The 19,180-nt window shown below is 37.5% G+C and overlaps 1 protein-coding gene across 4 annotated transcripts in view; it reads right to left on the reverse strand.

The window, feature by feature from the left end:
• The window catches only part of Myot (myotilin), a 42,799-nt gene that overhangs the window by 14,461 nt on the left and 9,158 nt on the right, over window positions 1–19,180 (reverse strand). The window contains exons 1-2 of one of the 4 annotated variants that reach the window (XM_034518161.2): window positions 4,128–4,239; window positions 952–1,372 (exon numbers count right to left, since the gene is read on the reverse strand). In XM_034518161.2, the coding sequence (XP_034374052.1) occupies window positions 952–1,304 (353 nt within the window). In that variant the 5' untranslated portion in view covers window positions 1,305–1,372; window positions 4,128–4,239. Of the gene's footprint in view, window positions 1–951; window positions 1,487–4,127; window positions 4,240–19,180 lie in introns of those variants that run through there. The other 3 variants (XM_034518160.2, XM_034518162.2, XM_076912713.1) reach the window with 3 other exon arrangements.

Consider the following 19,180-nt stretch of genomic DNA (forward strand, 5'->3'; position numbering starts at 1 on the left):
GTCTATTCAATATCAAACAAGTCTCTAGAGAAGACAAAAAATTAGCAAGAGTTCCAGTAAGATTCTAAGAAGACATGGTCCACCCAACAATGCTTGAGATGCCTCTGATTTAATCTCTGATATTCTCAACAGCCAAGAAATATGAAAACTGATAGCCCTAAATTTAAATAAGTACAAAGTATTCAGTTCAGGTTTTAAAAAAAGCTCAACTCCACATGGTGTTCTTCCTCAGGCCAAGTTCTTCCAGGACAGTCTCCAGCTGTGGAAATATAGTGCATGCTTGCATAAGGCTGTAGGTATTTGCTCCTGAATTTAGATCATCCAACAAAGTTCAACAAGTCATGGCTTCATGTACCCAAACAACTTTAAAACTATGAGACTTCATTTGTTACAACCTCTCTTCGGTTCCCAGTAAGGTCAATTTATACAAGTGACTAACCTCCTGAGTTCCAGACTTTTAAAATGTGTTAATTTTAAGTTATATTAGCCAAGTGGATAGTCAGGATTAGAGGGAGAAATGGGTAGGAAGAAAAGACTGTGACTGAGAAGAAACCTAATAGCCTTTGCTTATGCGAGAGGAAATCCTATCCACAGAGGAGCAGACAGGTGTTCTACATCCCAGCCAAACTAGACCTCAGAGGAATTAAATTTGCAGTAAGAGGAACTTAGCTTAGAGCTAAGCAGAAAGATCACTATCCTCTGGTATGTTAGAAATCTAGTTTCTTGTTCTTTCTGAAGATGATAAATAATAGGAACATGATTGCATGGGATAATAGGTCATTTGACTCCACTCAGCCTGGACACAGGAGAATGGATTAGATGACTTCTTATTGCCGGTAACCTGGCTCAGTGAGACCGAAGCTCACACTATCATTTTGTGTGCTAACGAACAACAGCAGCACACCCTTAGATAAAGCTCATGGCACATGCAGAGTACATAGAGTCACTTACTTGGAGTCCACAGTGGATGGGATTTTACTGTTATTGTAATCAGGTTGAGACGGTAATATAGAACTGAGGAAGCTGGCTGGGGACTGGTTATAGGTAGCAGTAACCTTTTGGCCGGGGTTGGGGCCAGCAAGCTGCTGGGAAGCAGGATAAGCAGAAGAAGACACGGTGATGTGAGAGCTCACTGTGGAGGAGGCAGAAAATCTCTGCTCTGTGCACTGGCGAGGTTGGATGATGATGGAAGACTGTTTGGTCTGGCTAGGGAAGCTGGAAACTTCCGGTCCTGGAGGCTGCAGTCTGGAGCCACATGGATTTTGAGATTGGATGAAGTGTTTTGGACGTTCGTAGTTAAACATGCTTAGCTGGTATATGGAAGATGGATTTCCTCCCAGAAGGATAGAGTCCTGACCGTGGAGCCGCAAGCCTGAAATTACAGAAGGTTGCAGCAAGTCAGAAGCAACCTTAGTCTGGCCCTCCTTGCTGAGAGATCTAGAACACTGTATTCCTGATGGTGGGTTTCTCTTGGAGAATATTGTTTCTGAAAGTGGGAAAATAATTCAGTTACAAGTTTTGTATAAACCATATTGTTTATCTGACATTGTCAACAAAAGCTATGTGCTTTTAGGGCTGCTTCAAGGTAGAGTTTTCCTGGCTTCTATCTTTAGATAGAACTTAGAACTTCCTTTCAGCCTTCCTAATGCTGTGACCCTTTAATACGGTTCCTCATGATATGGTGACCTCACCACCATAAAATTATTTCTGTTTGCTACCTCATAACTGTAACGTTGCTGCTCTTATGAATTGTGATGTAAATATCTGTGTTTTCTGATGGTCTTAGGTGACCCCTGAGAAAGGGTCCTTCAACTCCCTTCGTGACCCACAGATTGAGAAATACTGACTTAGACTAAGTAAAAATTATTCAGCGGACTCATCTCTGGGTAAAAGAATATTATGTAGAAGTTCCAAGATATACACCACAAGGTTTTCCAAGGAGCTATTTTTGGTAAGACATTCTTTTGATGCCACTCAGTGTGTTAGATCTATAGCCTTGTGATGAGCTTTCATCCAGACACTGAGGATTCCTTAACTTCAGAGATGTAAGGACTTAAAATCAATAGCCGTTAATGTGTGTCTGTCTTCATCGAGACAGAGTCTCCTCATTTCCCATCACAGTAGACTACTATCCCTTCCGATACATCAATTAACATTAATGTCTATTTGCCTTTCCTCAATTTCAAAACGTAGAATGAGCATCCAATTTATTATGACCCTTTCTGAATTTTTCTTTACTATCACAGCTCACTGCCTATTTTTCTCCCCTTGATTCCATCCTGATCATACAATCAAAGTAGAAGGTAATTAGGAACAGACTCTGTGCTTGCTTGTCTCTACATGCACAATATTTATTACAGATTGGGTATTTGCAAAGCTGAACGTCATTTTTCTTATGTTCAGATTATACATTCTAGTTATTGATCTTAGTGGTTAATTATCTAGGTTATTTCATATGAGTTTTAGGCTAGTATTGAAATCAGTATTGTTCCACTTGTTATTTTCCATGGCAGCCAGTAGTTATGGGCATAGGTAAGACATCCATGGAACTAGAGTGTCAATAAAGGAGAGATGGATGCTATTTCCATTATTCATTTCGGTAGTGGCCTTTCTGTTTTCCTATAGCAGGCCCCATTTTCCCTCATTTTGCTGTTAAATCCACCCTTGGGGTTATCTCTGCCTCTAATTTTCCCCATTCCTATGTTAAATAAAGGCCAGAACATTTTACACAGCAACTGGTCCCGAGATTACTGTAATACCCCCTGCTTCAGTTCAAAATACCAGATGACTTAGTTGAAAGTATATTATTTTGCCTCACACACTATGGAGAAACCCTGACATCTTAATAAATCAAATGTTTAGCTGCAAAGTTTCCCAAATTGCATATCCATTGATACAGGGTGCTGGATAATTGTTTGCATTACAACCTGAAAGAAAATACTGTTCATGATCCACCCAGACCAAGTCACTTCATCCTAAGGTTTTGCTGGCAGGCTAGAGTTCAGTTACTATTAGCAAGCACAAAGCGACAAGAAAACTACATAGCAAAAGGCTCTGGTGAGAACGAACACTTGAAAAGTTATATTGTCCCTCGTTTCAAATTTATGCTTGCAACTAGAGTGCATTGTAGAAGTGAATTATATGATTTTAATTGTCAGGGAGAAATTTCCAGATGGTGGGGGCCACTTTATTAGAAACTTTTGTTTCCTGAAATAAAAAGACTTTATTTTAACACAGCTGCTTTTATAGTGGCAGTTTTTTTTTTTTTTTTTTTTTTTTTTTTTCTGAATCTAGAGTTTGGTTCTTAATTTTCTTTCTGGGCAGGAAAGTTAGGCGCATTCCCAACAGCAGGTGATCAACTGCTTGAGACCTAGGCTGGATATGTTTTACAAATAGAGCTTCTGAGGCTTTTTTTTTTTTTTAAGAGACATTTTCAGAATGTAGACTGTCTTAAGCATTTTGGTATCGGTTTCTTTAGTTAATAATATTGTATTTTTACAGCGCAAGTAAAGTTGCACTGTTTCAAAAGTTTTATTTTTCTCATCACAGAATTTCATACAGATGTTTACACAATGTTGATGAAACAATGTTTCTCTAGAACACTTTCTCCTCCTCTGCAGTGACTGGCCCAAAGTTCAACTCTATATTGGATTCTAACAGTGTTCTTCATTCCCACTAATGATACATCAACTTTAAAGACTATAAATAAAATATTCTGCTATCTCATAATATAAAAGCATTACTTTAGAAATTCTTAATTTAATAGGTAATATTTGCTAATATTAACCATTAAAAGTCCCTGGAGTATAACATAGACTTTCACAAAAGACAAGATCAAGGCCACCATACAGGGTCACAATTACAGTCAGATCAAATGAACCTTTTCAAGGAAAAGTAATGTTTTAAAATAAGGACCCAAAATTTCTTGTGTGTGTCCTCTGCACAAACCCTCCAGTTCCAATGGACTGAACAGGCTCCTTTCTCTTTAAAACATTGTACACTATTCTAATACCATAATTGTCAGATTTCTTTCTTAAAAATCTGAAGATCACCTTTGTATATACTCCTCTGATTTGATTAAAAAACCCAAAAGCTCAAACCATAGCATAAATAAAGAAGAGACTCACCCTTAGCTCAGAGGGAGCCAGCGTCTCAACCCACTACTGAAGAGAAGGGAGAAGCATCTCCTCGCTCAGGCTCATGTGGCTCTGAGCTTAGTGTCACTATGCCCTGACTTTTATCAGCTGCCAAACTGACATCTGATGTGCTTCCTGTCTATCTACCTATGCTGGCATGTCAAAGTAAGAGTCCACAATCTAAACAATATCTCAGATGTCTTGGTGATATTTCAGGAATGGAATTACATGAACTTTTCTCGCAGACCTCTTTATTTTAGACATGAATTTTGACAATAAGCTAACAAGCAAGCTAATATAGGGTGAAAGTGGTAAACTGGGAAAGGGGGAAGCAGAAGAAAGTTTGAGTTTTACATGTATTCAGGTGGGGGTTTTGAATCTTTCCTGTTGTGGAGACAAAGATGAAAGAGGAGAGAAGATTGAGGGTGAGAGTTTTTTCTCTAGTGAGAAGATCAGTAGGAGGAAGAATGCAAATTGATTTGTGCACCACCCTGTATCCGAGACCTTCTCTTTTTTCAAGTGCTTAATAAGAATAGAGGTGGAGTCTGGTGCATTGCAGAAGGAGGTGTGGTCAGGGCATGCGCCAGACAGTGGAGACATGGTGGCATCTGACCCGAAGGTAGACAGGTGGAAAGGTCATTTAGTTTAGCAAATTTTCTAGATGCCTGGCATATATCCCCAAGACCTAGTGTTTTTATTTTCACTTAAAAATAAAAACCTTTTAACAACCAAACAAATACGATTAACTCTGTCACTGCTTTTTTGACCCATCCCACTTTACATCAAACACAGTTTCTTTCCTTTCCTCCCTCCCTTCCCCCCTCCCTTTCTCTCTTTCTTCCTTCCTCACCCTCTCCCTCCCTATCACCCTTCCCCTCTCCCTCCTCATCTCCCTTCCCTCCCCCTCTGCCTCTCCTCCCCCTTTCCCTCCCCCTACACATCCTCTCTCTCTCTCTCTCTCTCTCTCTCTCTCTCTCTCTCTCTCTCTCTCTCATTCTTTCTTGTCTTGGAGAATGTTGTGGTATTTAGGTTTGCATTTTTTGTGCAGGCATGTAAATAGCTACAGAAGAAGCAATATTTAAATCAACAGAGGTGGTAGCACGAGATGAGTGTCTGAGGATCAGGCCAATCAGGACTATTTCCTTTCAATGGCTTCAATTTTCCTAGTTCACAGGTAGGTACTCAAATCTTGTTTTAATTAGCACATACATTAGGGTCCAGCTAATATGTATTTGGACACATGTGAATCATATAAAATACTTCGTAATAGCTAGGCCTGGTGTTGTGCACCTTCAGTCCCAGCTCCTTAGGAGGGTGGGATGAGAGGATTGCTTGAGGCCCCCCCATAACTGACCATGTCCATGTGACTTGTACTGCTGTTCAGGGAAATTTGGCTAATTTCTGTCTCAGGACATGATTATTGCTTAGTGGAAAAGTATGTTGGACTTGACTTGATGTGTAGGTGGTTGCCTACAAAGTCCTATTTCAGGAATCTCCCACAATATTTGAGCACATCTGATCTCTGAGATCTCAAAATTTCTTCAAGTGAGACAAAAGTCTTCCAATCCAAAGTATCAAGACTTAAAAAAGCAGGAAGAGCCAGGACACACAGTGTTTTATGTGAGAGATTATTTTAAGCATTTTAAATGGGTTGTGGGTAGTTGATATTTGACCTGCCTGAGAAAAAATTGGTTTGGACAAGGAAGAGGAGTGTTATGGTTTGTATATGTTTAGCCAGGGAGTGACTATTAGGAGGTGTGACCTTGCTGGAGTAGGTATGTCATTGTAGACATAGGCTTAAGACTCTCAACCTAGCTGCCTGGAAGTCAGTTTTCTACTAGCAGCCTTCAGATGAAGATGTAGAACTCTCTGCTCTGTCTATATCATCCCTGCCTAGATGCTGCCCTGCTCTTACCTTGATGATGATGGACTAAACCTCTGAACCTGTAAGCCAGCCCAATTAAATGTCCTTTATAAGACTTGCCTTGGTCATGGTGTCTGTTCACAGCAGTAAACCCTAACTAAGACAGGGAGCTATTAGATTTGTGGTGTCCCAGAGTTAAAGCTTGAGATATACCTTACAGCCAAGGGCAGAGGACACTATACTAGGAGTATAGTATAAACCTATACTCCTAGGTTTATACAGTGTAGCTTCTAATGTACTATAGCTGAGAAGGAATTTTAGTCCCATGTACCCTCTGTCTATCAGGTTTTGCTGGTTCTTACGACTAAGTATTTATAAGATATGACACATGTGATAACCTCAATGACATAGGACAAAATGTTCATTCTGCACTAGAGGATCAGGGGTAATTTAGGAAGAGTTAAGTGTACTGAATAGTTTTATGTCAACTTGATAGAAGCTAAAGAGTGTAAGGGCTGGGGCTATATCTCACCAGAATGCAGTATTGTGTTTTACTAGTATGCCAAAGCCCTGGGTTCTCTGCTCAGTATTTCATACAGAATTTTGTAAGCTGAGTGTAGTGGTTCAATCCTGAAATTATAGCTCTTGGGAGGTGGGCAGAAGGATCAGGAGTTCAGCTATGTATGAACTGGAAGCCAGCCGGCGCTTCATTAGACTCTGGCTCAAAGTAGAGTAGGGTGGAACAGGACAGAATAAAACAGGACAGGACAGGACAGGACAGGACAGGACAGAACAAAACAGAGATTATAGGAATATCTTAAAATCAAGATTAAATGAAGCATTATTTAAAAAGCATAAACTCAGACTTTAGCCCAAGTTTAGATCTTAGATTTTAATACTTGTTGTCCAGTCATAGTTAATTATTTTTCAGGAAAATTAAGCAACACAATATCTAGAGAGTTATGCCTCCATTTTATTTTACTCCTTCAGAAATAAGTTTGTTTTATATTTCTTTTTCTTGATTTGTGAAGATCCCATAAAAATAACTTAGATAATTAGATTAATAAAAATAAACTTTTACTTTTATAGTTACTAAATTTTTCACTCAGCTCAGTGCTGTCACATAATAATAAAGTGACACGTGAATTCTTGTCTTTATAGCCATGGATTGGCAAATCAGCTACATATGGAATAATAGATTTCAACCTTCATTCGAGAAGTGTCTTCTTCCAATAGATGACAATGAATATAGACCCACAACTGGTCAACCCGCAGAGAATAAGAGACTACAGAATGACAAGCTCTAAGTAGGACATCTCTATTATACCCCTCTCCCCAAGGCTCATGGATCATCGCAGAAGAGAAAGCAGAAAGACTATAAAAATCAGAACTAGTGAACATTTGGAGTGAAACATTATATGTTGGACATTTTAACGATGTTTTACACATGTCCTCAGAGCAGCTGTGACTGCATGTAAAAGATGTGAACAAGAGAAATCCAGCAGAAAATCCAGCATGAATGAAGGAGGAGCTCATGAGATCCTTCCCATAGCTATTGATGGCCATTGGAGGATAGAGTATATTTTCTTTAAGGATGAGGCCTCTGAAAAGCTACTCATACTCCAGTAGATGATCCTACATCCATATACATACAGACAGTATGGTGTAGATTTTTTAAAATGAGATAGCACATGAATTTGGACCAATCAAATTAATGAACTGGTTTTAAGAGAGAAGGTGGTGTGGATTTGATCAAAAGATATTATATTCCATTAGGTAGGATCTAAAGAAGACATAGAATTCTCTTATTCCTTGAGATTTGCAACTAATATGTGCATTTTACAAGAATGAAACATACTAGAAAGAATTTATGGAATAATAGACTTGTGTGCTTGATAGCATTTGCTGAAAGCAAGCTTCCAGAACCAATAGCAGTATCTCTTATGCTAAAGACATGGCTTCCTTTGCCTGTTGTTGTGCTTTTGTTAGATTTGATAACCAGGAGAGAAAAGTCCAGAGAAGATTCATCTCTAGCTTGTACGTGACCAAGATGATTGAATCCAGCTGTTTTCAGTACTTTGCTAGGGAGATGTCCATCTCTGGTTGTTACATAGATTCCTGCCTTGCGATTGTTGACAATTATGTATAGACAGAAGAATTTCATTGAACTTTTAGGGTAAGTTAAGTACTGCTCCCCAGAGGTGGAGGCTTGCCATAGAAATAGATGCAAAGAGAAGCTACTTTGTAACACTGAACAAACCGTTCCTCTTAGCCTTGGTTTTGTCGTGTATCAAATGATAAAACTCTTTGGAGTATTTTCTATTTTCCCAATTCCTTCCTCAACCTCTTTTTTAAAGTCTATGCTTTAATGTATAAAACCCAACCTCTGTCATGCAGTATGAATAGGTCACCTTGATGAATACAGGAACTTCTATACAAGTGGATCCCGACAGGCTACTGCAGGGGTTCTTCATTTGATTAAAGAATACAAGAAAACATGGCATTATCATCCATATTATAAATGCTTAAGTCCAGAAACTTGATGCTCATCAACTAACTGATTTAGTTAAAGCTATTTCCAACCATATCTTAAGTTTACTTATGGAGTATATGAAAGCTCTAATTAAAATTTCAGCTTGGGCGTCTGTTGCTTTGCTCTGTTCCTCCTTTCTTCTCCATTATACCTTCAGTGGAGATTAAAAAAAATACAAAGGTAACTGCATTTGAGAAATAAGCACTGGCAAGTATTTCAGGACTGCATAATCAAGCTTTAAATAGTTTCTAAATTTTACTGAGTAAAACTTTTCTTCTCCTATACAGTTGCTCTTGTTGGACATTTAAGTTTCCAAAAGAGAGTACTTCCTGCCTTTTGGAATTAAAAGTGAACTCATTCTTTGGATAGTTGAAATACTCTGCCATAGCCTGTCTGTCCTGGCCTGCCACACAGGCTAGCCATAGAGATACCATGCAGTTATTTATTCCAGAGACCCATGGAATTTCTTTTAAATGATCTGCTGTGGGAGGCTTTCATCATGCACATTTTCCAGTGGTGTTTGACATTTTCATATCTGTGCCTCTCTCTCTAGTATGGGAACCTTTCCAAAAGTCGTAAGATGAAGCCTTTCCACTGGGTGTCAAAGCACAGTGGTTGAACTAACAGACAATAACTTGATGTGATGTTAATATTTTCATTAACTGGGGAGACATAGAAAGAGACAGAGAGAAAGAGAGAGAGAAAGAGAAAGAGAAAGAGAAAGAGAAAGAGAAAGAGAAAGAGAAAGGGAAGGAAGGAGAGAGAGAGAGAGAGAGAGAGAGAGAGAGAGAGAGAGAGAGAGAGAGAGAGAGAGAGAGAGACTCTGGTAATTTTCTTTGTCCTGCACAGGAAATATAATCAAACTGGTTTTTTATTAAGATGCAGGTTAAAAGTGACTTGGAAAAGCCCCACTATGTCCAGTTGAATGCATCATGACCTTAATTTTTTTCTTTTTGCTTTAGATTTGGTTAATAATTTCTTTGCCCTCTAGTCCACTTTCAATAGATTATTGATGATTTTATGTCTTCTAATAGTTTTACCTATTTTTTTATTGTCTCTTTGCTTGAATTGTCCAGAAGAAATCATTTGTAAGCCAAAGCATTTCTTCAGAGTTGCTCTGAGAAGTCCCAGGGTTTTTGTTTGTTTGCTTGTTTCTTGTTTGTTTTGTCTTTGTTGGTTAATTTTTTATTAGATATTTTATTTACACTTCAGATGCCATCCCCTTTCCCCATTCCCCCTTAGAAAACCCCTATCCCATGCCCCCTTTTCCTTTTTGTATTTATACATTTTTTAAAAAATAATGTTAATCATAAGTGTTATAATGTTGGTTAATTTTTAAAGTGGAATTTCTCTTGTATTTTGTCATGACACATCCACATTGACCCTGTACATACTGTGAGATTGCTGAAGCACATCCCAAGTATAAACTCAGGTATAAACTTGTCTTCTTTGCCTTCCCTGGGTACTAGTGAGAAAGAGAACCAACAAAATATCTCACTAGGATCAGGATTTAGTGAAATTTAGTTGAAGTATATGGTATCATGGATCAGCCAATTAGCACAGAACCACTGGTTTCTTCACTTAGGAAATCTCCTCAGTGTTTAAAACAACCTTTACACAGTCGTGGCCATTGTAATGCAAGACCTAGAAAGTGCAGGGAATCACTTCCCCAAAGCAACACTTTAGAAGATGCTGTAGAGAACACTTCATGTGCCTGAGTTGAAATTTGATCACCAACATGGTAAAGGTGACAGGTGGGTCTGTAAGAAGAACGAATGCCTTTGTCACAAGACTGGGCCAGTTCCTATAGAGTTAGTAACCACAGGGTCAGGTTGTTGTAAAGGAAGATTGATTGCCTTTGGGTTTTGCCTCTCCTGCACAGACTGAATTTCCCTCTCTAACTTATGCCATGCTGTATAGCAACATCAGGTCTTTGCCAGAAGTAACCACCCAGTCTTGAACTTCATAGCGTCTTGAACGATTGGCTTAAATCAACCTATTTTCTTCATAAATTACCCACGCTCGTGTATTATTTTATAGAAACAGAGAAAGGCATAGATGAGTGTTTGTGAATTTATGTTTGGTTTCAAGTCTTTGCTATAATTGTGGTAGGAAACTTGTTGAAGCTGAACCTACTTTGAGGAAGGATGTTGTTTTAGCCCATTGAGATTGGTGCAATAATATACCTTAGGCTGGGTACTTCATAAACAATAGAATTTAATTGCTCACAATTCTGGCAGCTAAGAGATTAAAGATCAAGATGCTATCAAACTTGGAGAATGGCAAAGGTTCTTGGGTTGATAAGTGGTGCCTTTCTGATGTTGTATCTTTACATGGCAGATGGATGAGGGTGCTGTCTTCAGTAAGGACACTGTATTTTAGGGTTATTATTGCTGTGAGGAAACAACATGAACGAAGTAACTCAGGGAAGAAAGGGTTTATTTGGCTTACACATCCATATGAGTGTAAAATTTATCTATATGAGATTCCATTATCAAAGGAAGTCAGGATAGGAACTCAAACAGGGCAGGAACCTGGAGGCAGGAGCTGATGCACAGTTCATGGAGGGGTATAGCTTATTGGATTGCTCCTTATGGACTGCTTAGCCAGCTTTCTTATAAAACTGAGGACCACCAGGCCAGAGGTGGTCCCACCCACAATGGACTAGGTCCTATAGCCCAATCTTATGGAGGTTTTTTTTTTTTTTTTTTGCCATTGAGCCTTCGTCTTTTCTGACAACTTTATCTTTTGAAAGTTGATGTAAGACTAGCCAGTGCCAACATGAATCCCATTCAGTAAGAAGGAATGCTCATGACGTAATCACTCCTCCAAAGTCCTGTCTCATCATATCATCACACTGAGAGTGCAGGGGAGGGGCACGGTGGAGAGGTTTGGTGTAATAAACTTCTATTTAGCCAGAAGAAGATAGTCACATGGATCTGTTACTAGCTCTACAGATTCATGGAGAGTAAAAGACCATAACTAAGGATCGATTTCTTAACTAAACATTTGGTAACCCGAGAAAACACATTCTTGGTCAATTGAGAAGCATCAGCTTAGGTGGAAAGAACTCTACTATCTCAAATAAAGCAGAGTTACCTGAATCCATAACTACTATTACTCTGTGTCTCTCTTGACTGATTCATAACAAATACATAAAGTGTAATTTTGTTTTCTAAGCATTCTAGATGTTCTAGTGTGTTTGGAAAAGGCAACACATTTAATGAGAGATATTTGTTCCATATTTGTTCCTTATGATTCTTTACACTAAATTCCCAATATTAACCCAGAGGTACTTTCTAGAATTCAAATTTCCAAACTTCTTGCTACAGTTCAGATTCTTAAGGGTAGAGAAGAATCCCTACCCTTATTTTAGAATTATATTTTGTAATCATCATTGAAAATGCCTCATAGCTATCAAAGTATCCATTTGGCCTTAATCAATAACTCCCACAAGAAAGGATCCTAAATACCATTGAAATTATTTAACATTTTATTGATTAGAACACCTATGATTAAAACTCACAGTCGATATAAGACAAAAATTAAGAAAACAAGTATTCATATCACCATCAAATCATTGAAAATAAAATCATTCAATCTCAAGTTCACATTGGAAATATTCTTCAATCTTCTCTATTCCACATAATAAATCATAGAAGACTTCATTTGTTGATTAGGAATTTAAGGCCCTGGTTGAGAACATTCCACTTGATTTTACGAACCACCATGAAACCATTAATTTTAAGTACAAATACCATGATATCTATATTTAAGTTGTTTTATTCTGCAAACAAAGAAGTGAGAAGAAAAAAAATCAATATTTGAACTACCATTTAAATATAATTGAGGATTATGCAATTACTTTTTAATAAAAAATCATGAACAAGATTTGGTGTGAGGTGTCTCTGTCACCCACTCTATATGCAGCTGAGCCTCTCCTACTCCTGACACTTAAAAGAAGTCCTTTGTACAAATTGGGAAAAGTCAATTAATTCTATAGACTCAATCCTGACATAGACTTGGGGTCTCCCTAGTGCAAAGGAGAAAACAATTAGAAATTGTCTTAGTTTTTCCTAGTAGAAAAATAGAATTTGAAACAAACTGTACACAAATTTTTATAGGTGGAAGCACTTGAAATAAAAAAAAATGTGCCATGAGTACAAGTAAAGAGAACATATGTGTGATTTTGCTAGCATTAATAACATAGTATTTAAACATATCCTAATTAGTGAAAAGAGGATGCAATCATCCGCGATGGAGCAGAAAGGGTGTTTGAAAGAAAGTGCCCTAGATTGCTCTGGACTTGAAGGCTTAGGTCTATCAACAAGTTGAATAGAAAAGGGAGATTGCTACAGAGAAGTCCCTCCTTAGCTTTAGAGCCAATTGTAATAAATTTCAAAATTATGTATTTAAGTTTCTTTCTCAAAAAGTGGGAATTTATGAATAATCAAATGTTCTTGTTGACAAGACTACTGTTCAACCTTTGTATAATAATAAAACAAATATTTTGGGTTGTTTTAGTTGTTGTAATGTTGTCTTATACTTTTTGTTTGATGACATTTCAAAAGCCAAAAGTTTAATTTTAAATTTTTATATTAATCAGTATTTATTTACCTCTTGTTTAATATTCTCTGAACATGCAACAGCAGTTTCTGCAAGCACTGGATGGGGAAAAGAAGAAAAATTTAGAGAAAGATAGAGAAGTGTGATGATTTGGCTAACAAGTCTGAGGACCTGAGTTCAATTTCCCAATTCCCTCATAGTGGAAAGAGAGAACCAACTCCCAAAAGTAGTTCTCTGACTTTACCATATGCACTGTGGCATATGTGCACACATGCATACCTACAATTTATATGAATAAACAATATAAAACATTTAAAGAGAATATCAATATACTATGGAAGGAAGTATGCATAATACTTAGAAGTGACCTATGCCAATTCCTTACTCATGATAATGGAGTCAAGAAGGTGTTTGTCACAGTACTAAAATAATACATTCATAGAGTGACTTTAAATATGAAAATGGCAGTTATTGATTGTTTATTATATCTGAACCCCTCTTTCAAAGACACCATGAACCTCTTCTCCTTAATATATCTGCTTGCTGGGACCTGAATGAACTTGCAGTGACTTGGCACACATGTGACTATACAGTTAAAGAATATGAGAATAATCTGAATAAATTATAAGAAAATATTAATAAATAAATAGAATAGAACCAATCAAGATACAAAAACAGAAATCTATAAAGACATCACTGACAAAAGGACTTCAAACTAATATTTGTCTACATAGATTTTATTAAAAGTCACTTCTGACTGATTAAAGGAAGTATTCATCAAGCGGATAATATAATTTAAAACATATTTCCCCACACAGAGAAGTGCTCACCTTTAGAAAAAAAAGTACTGCTAAATAAAAAGTCACAAATGAACTCTAACATAGTAATAAGAGGTGACTTCAGTATGCCAAGAGACAAGTCATTCAGGTCAAAGACAATAATGGAAACATTGGAGTTAAACAAAACACAGAGCAAAAGCGTCCAACACACATCAACAGAATGTTTCACTAGGTAACTACAGAGTAAATATTTTAATCAGGGTACTGAGACTCTTTAGAATAGATCATCATATGTTAAGACAAAAACCAATCTCAAAAGTATAACAAATTGTAATTATTTTGCATATTCTATCTGACTAGAATTGAATAAATCTAGAAATCAACAACAAAGAAACTACACACTAAAGAGAGTAGGACTCCCTCTGGAAAAAGTGTTTGTGAGTTAGGAGGTCTGTTGTCTAGGGAAGGGAAGTTTGAAACTGAACAAGTATGAGATATATAAAAGTCAATTGAGGGTTAGATAGAATCAAACGTTAGGTTTGAGAATGTTATCCCCATTTCTATCTATTCAGTTTTTATTTCTCAGCAATTCTTTGATTGTTCTACCCACCAATGACCTTTTAATGCTCAATTATGATAGTTATTACTATTTCATTTGGATATAATGATAGCATTAGTAAAGGAAAGAATACATTTCTGTTTTGTTTTCAAATTTCTAATATTGACATTATCAACATGTAGTGAAGAAGGCATGGATTTCTCTGCGAATAATGTGTGTGTGTGTGTGTGTGTGTGTGTGTGTGTGTGTGTGTGCATGCACATATGCACCTATGTGCATATGCATTTGTGTGCTTCTGGATAATAGATAAAACGTTGGGTGTTATTTCTCAAATGTCATATAACTTTTCTGTATATTGCGGTGTGTTTATAAAACACAAGCTTGAAATTCCCCCAAATAGGATAGTATAGCAGGCCACTGAGCCACAGGAATCCTCCTATTTCTCTTTTCTCTAAACTAGGATTGCATACTAATGACATCACTGAAGTTTAGGAATAGAAATTGGAGCCTTGTGTTTGCAAGGCCAGCACCTTATTTACTGAAATTTCTCCAGATTCCCCACTGAATGGATTTCTAAATGTTTATCCATATGTTGTCTCTTTTTTGAACTTTCATAAATTCTGAGTGTTTTTTTACATGATTTTAGAGTACTGTGTCTATATATGAAAATAACCAAAAGACTGTGTCTTCTTTCTCAGTGGTTACAGTTAGGATTTTTTTCATGGTATCGGTATTTCAAACTTCTACAACAATGGTCAACAAGTAAAAGAAGACATCTTTTAGGAAAATCCTCTAGTTCTCACACTCAACAAAGTTCATATGTGCTCAATAATTAGTTTAAGTTAATATCAAAAAATTAATTTGGAGTGTTTACTTATGAAAATGACCCTTTGTAAATCAATTGATTTGCCTCATAGAAAGTAATGCATGAAAATTCAAACATTAATATTGTGACGAGAATATCTTAGTGGTATCTAATATCTCACAATTACTTTATTTTTACATTTTGAATATGTATATGGAAGAAAATCAGTGAATTATCTCTTGGCACAGAACTTGACATTAGAAGATTCAGTTTGAAAACTATAAAGGAGATAGTGTCATGGAACACCAGGGCTGCAAATTACTACTCCTTCCTATTCATTACATTTAACCACCTGAGCGGCAGCATGGGATGAGGAGAAAAATCTTCAATCCATATAATAATGGCAACAACAACACTACATGTTTCTTTTGCATTTACTGTTTTAAGCTACTTCCTTTCACTGCATTATCTCAGCTGACTTTAACTTTATAAGCTCAAACAATGCTCATGGCCCTGTCTTGCAAGTAGCTGGCACTATGGTTACAGACCCTTGTGATGTTTATACCATCCTTTCTAATTCAATTTCCATTCTCAAGCTCTCTAAGAAGAATGAACAGAGGCCATTCACAATGTGATTTTCAAAGACTTTTGTAACATGCTTTGCTTCATTTCACTTCACAAATTTAATATTCCCGAAGTCCATCCATTTTTGAATTGCAGTGGATGCTCCAGTGAATTCCTATTTTAAATCTCATAGTAGCATAATAGAAAAGATTACTCCTCCAAATAAGGAAGAAATGCCAGGTCAAGATAAAAAGAAATTTGATCCATATTGAAGACAGTTTATCACGTTTGTGGAGTAAATATTTAAGACCATTTATAGCATTTCCAATGAAAGCTTCTTGTAGATAAATGAACGACTCCTTTCCTTTTCCCAGGGATGCTAACTGTGCTGGACTCGTCTCTTATTCCTAGAATCCTCAGAATTAACAACACAATCTGAGCACAGAAGGACTCTTAGAGACTGGAATTGCTCTTATTGAACATTTAAGGACTTACCCAGATTTTGAAGGAAATATTCATAAAGGAATCTCAGATTTTTCTTTTAAAAATCATAAATAGTTCCTTTACAAATAAAAGATCTGAGGAGGAAGGCAACCTTGTAGGAGAAACAGCAATCTCAATTAATCTGGACCCCTGAGGTCTCTCAGACATTGGACCACTAAAAGGGCAGCATATACAAGATGATATGAAACCTCCAACACATATACAGCAGAGGACTGCTGGGTCTGTGTTCAATCAGAGATGATGCACCTAACCCTCAAGAGAGTAGAGGCCCCCAGGGAGTTTAGAGGTCGGGTGGAGTGGGGGTGGGGAGTGAGAATAGCCTTGTGGGAACGGGGGTGGGGGTGGGTTGGAGGTATGGGATGTGGAACGGTCATAGGATGGAAGGGGTGAATGAAATCTGGAGTGTAAAAATAAGGGCTTATATTAGCTTACAACAGAGTGGAGTTATGGTGGGAACTCAAGACAGAAAGCTGGAACCAAAAACTGAAACATAGGCCATGGAGAAGTGCTGCTTACTGGCTTGTTCCTCATGGCTTGCTCAGCCTGTTTTCTTATAGTACCCTGGACCACTAGTCTTGGGGATGGGCACTACCCACTGTGAGCTGGTCCCTTTCATATCAGTCAGGCTTGCCCACAGGCCAAGCTGGAGAGGACATTTCTCAACTGGGGTTCACTCTTTCCAAGTGACTAGAGATTGTGTTGAGTTGATATAAAGTCAGCCAGCATAGATACAGAGAGTCCAGCAATTTAGTTAGTGTATCAGTTACTTTTCTACTGTTGAGATAAAATACCTTGACCAAGGCAACTTACAGAAAGAGGAATTTATTTGAATTTAACATTCCAGAAGGACAAGAATCTATAATGGCAGGGAACTGTGGCAACAGGTGGCAGTCACAGCACCGGGAGTAGCCGAGAGCTCACATATACATTGATCCACAAGTTGGAAGCAGAGAGAGTGAATTTAAAATGGTACCAGTCTTTAAAATCTCAAAGAGCATCTCCAGTGACCTACTTCAACAAGGCCATTTCTCCAAAAACTTCACAAATGGTGCCACCAACTGGGTGGCATTTGTCCGAGACTATAGGGGACATCTCTTTCAGACCACCACAAATAGAAGTCACTCACTCCACACTAAATAAATCTAAATTGCAGTATTAAACCTGCCATGTATCAGTTAGGACTGTGGGGGATTAATGTCCTCCTGTTTAATGAGAAGTAGGAAGTGATAGTCTTCCTAGGCTCAACACTTGTTCTTTTAAAACATTTTTTTCTTTTCATTTAGAATCAGGCCTGATGGTGCAAACCTGCAATCCCAGCTTCTTGGGAGACTGAGGATCACAAATTCAAGCCCAGCCTGAGCTAAATAGTGATTTCCAGGCGATCCTTCTTGTATAGCTTAAAACAAAGAGCAGTAGAAGGTGGTTTTAGGACAGCAAAAAAGCACTTGTCCAGTAAAGCAGAGGCCTTGAGTTCAATTCCCAGAACTGCCAATACCAAACAAGAACAGGAAGTAATTCTGAAAAATTCTGAAGTCCAAGCATATTCCCATGTTTGAAATGATCAAAGCTGGTGAAGCTTGACAGAGGATGGAAAAGGATGTCTGAGTGCCACTTCGTAATTCAGACATCTGAAGGATAGAGACCTTACATAGACATTTTTTTTTTTTTTTTTTTTGGTTTTTCGAGACAGGGTTTCTCTGTATAGCCTGGGCTGTCCTTGAACTCACTCTGTAGACCAGGCTGGCCTCAAACTCAGAAATCTGCCTGCCTCTGCCTCCCAAGTGCCCAGCTTTCATAGACAATTTAAAATGTTATTTGTTTACAGTAACAGCTGTTTCAGTACTCACTTGAGTAGATGATGGAACAAAGTTGAGCACTCAAATGAGCCATTTCTAACAGAATGCTCACCCTGAAGCATTTGGGCTCTCTTGCTAAAGCCACTGTTAGCTTTATAGTGAATTTCCATGTATTTTCCTTTAGGGAAGTTTTTGAAAGAAAAAATATACTCTTTTGCTTAGTTACTATGAAAGTGCCACACATATTCTACAATATCAAAACAAAAACGTGGATTGAGAGGATATGTGGGCTCTACTTGTAACCAGACTTGAAGTGTGGCTTCTTGATTCTAGGTACCAGTAGGGATGTCCTTGAGAGAATAAATAGCCAGGAACTTTACCTCACCGTTGAGTTATGACAGCAGGCTTCATGTCTCACGTAAATGGTAACCTTTGCTTAGTGTAACCCTAGCTCTTTGTAAAGAGAACAGAATTAGACTTCTCCAAATGAAGAGCCAAGATCTTGGCAATCTTACGCTGGAAAGATGAAAAGATACACAGACATAATACAAATGAACAGTGTATAAGGATACATTACCTGAACGGATAGGGTACCTGCTTCCAAAGCTTCATAGATAATGCATAGGCTCAAGCTTTGAAAAAGTACAACATGGTACATACTTAAAAGTGAATAGGGAAAATATGATTAAAGCTCCACTTGGGAATGATAATAGAAAGAGAAGTGAAGTAAAGGAGGCACAGTATTTTGTTTTAAAATGTCAGATGACTATAAACAGTTTGAATTTATACAATAAACTAAATTTGGTACATTCTTTTACAATTGTGTTCATTTGATTTGATGGAGAAGCTTAGCATGCTATATTAATTTATTTTCTATGACTTATTCAAATAATTAATTTGAACTGTCCACAAAGCAATTCATATTATAATGAATATTTATTATTTTAAAATTATGTTATATATACTTTAAAAACTTATGTATGTGCTTCTTTTTTTATTTTTCTCTTCTTTCTTTTCTCTCCCCAACCTCAAACCTCGTATGTGTGTGTGTGTGTGTGTGTGTGTGTGTGTGTG

The sequence above is a fragment of the Arvicanthis niloticus genome, chromosome 14 (assembly GCF_011762505.2).
Source record: "Arvicanthis niloticus isolate mArvNil1 chromosome 14, mArvNil1.pat.X, whole genome shotgun sequence".
Lineage (NCBI taxonomy): Eukaryota > Metazoa > Chordata > Mammalia > Rodentia > Muridae > Arvicanthis > Arvicanthis niloticus.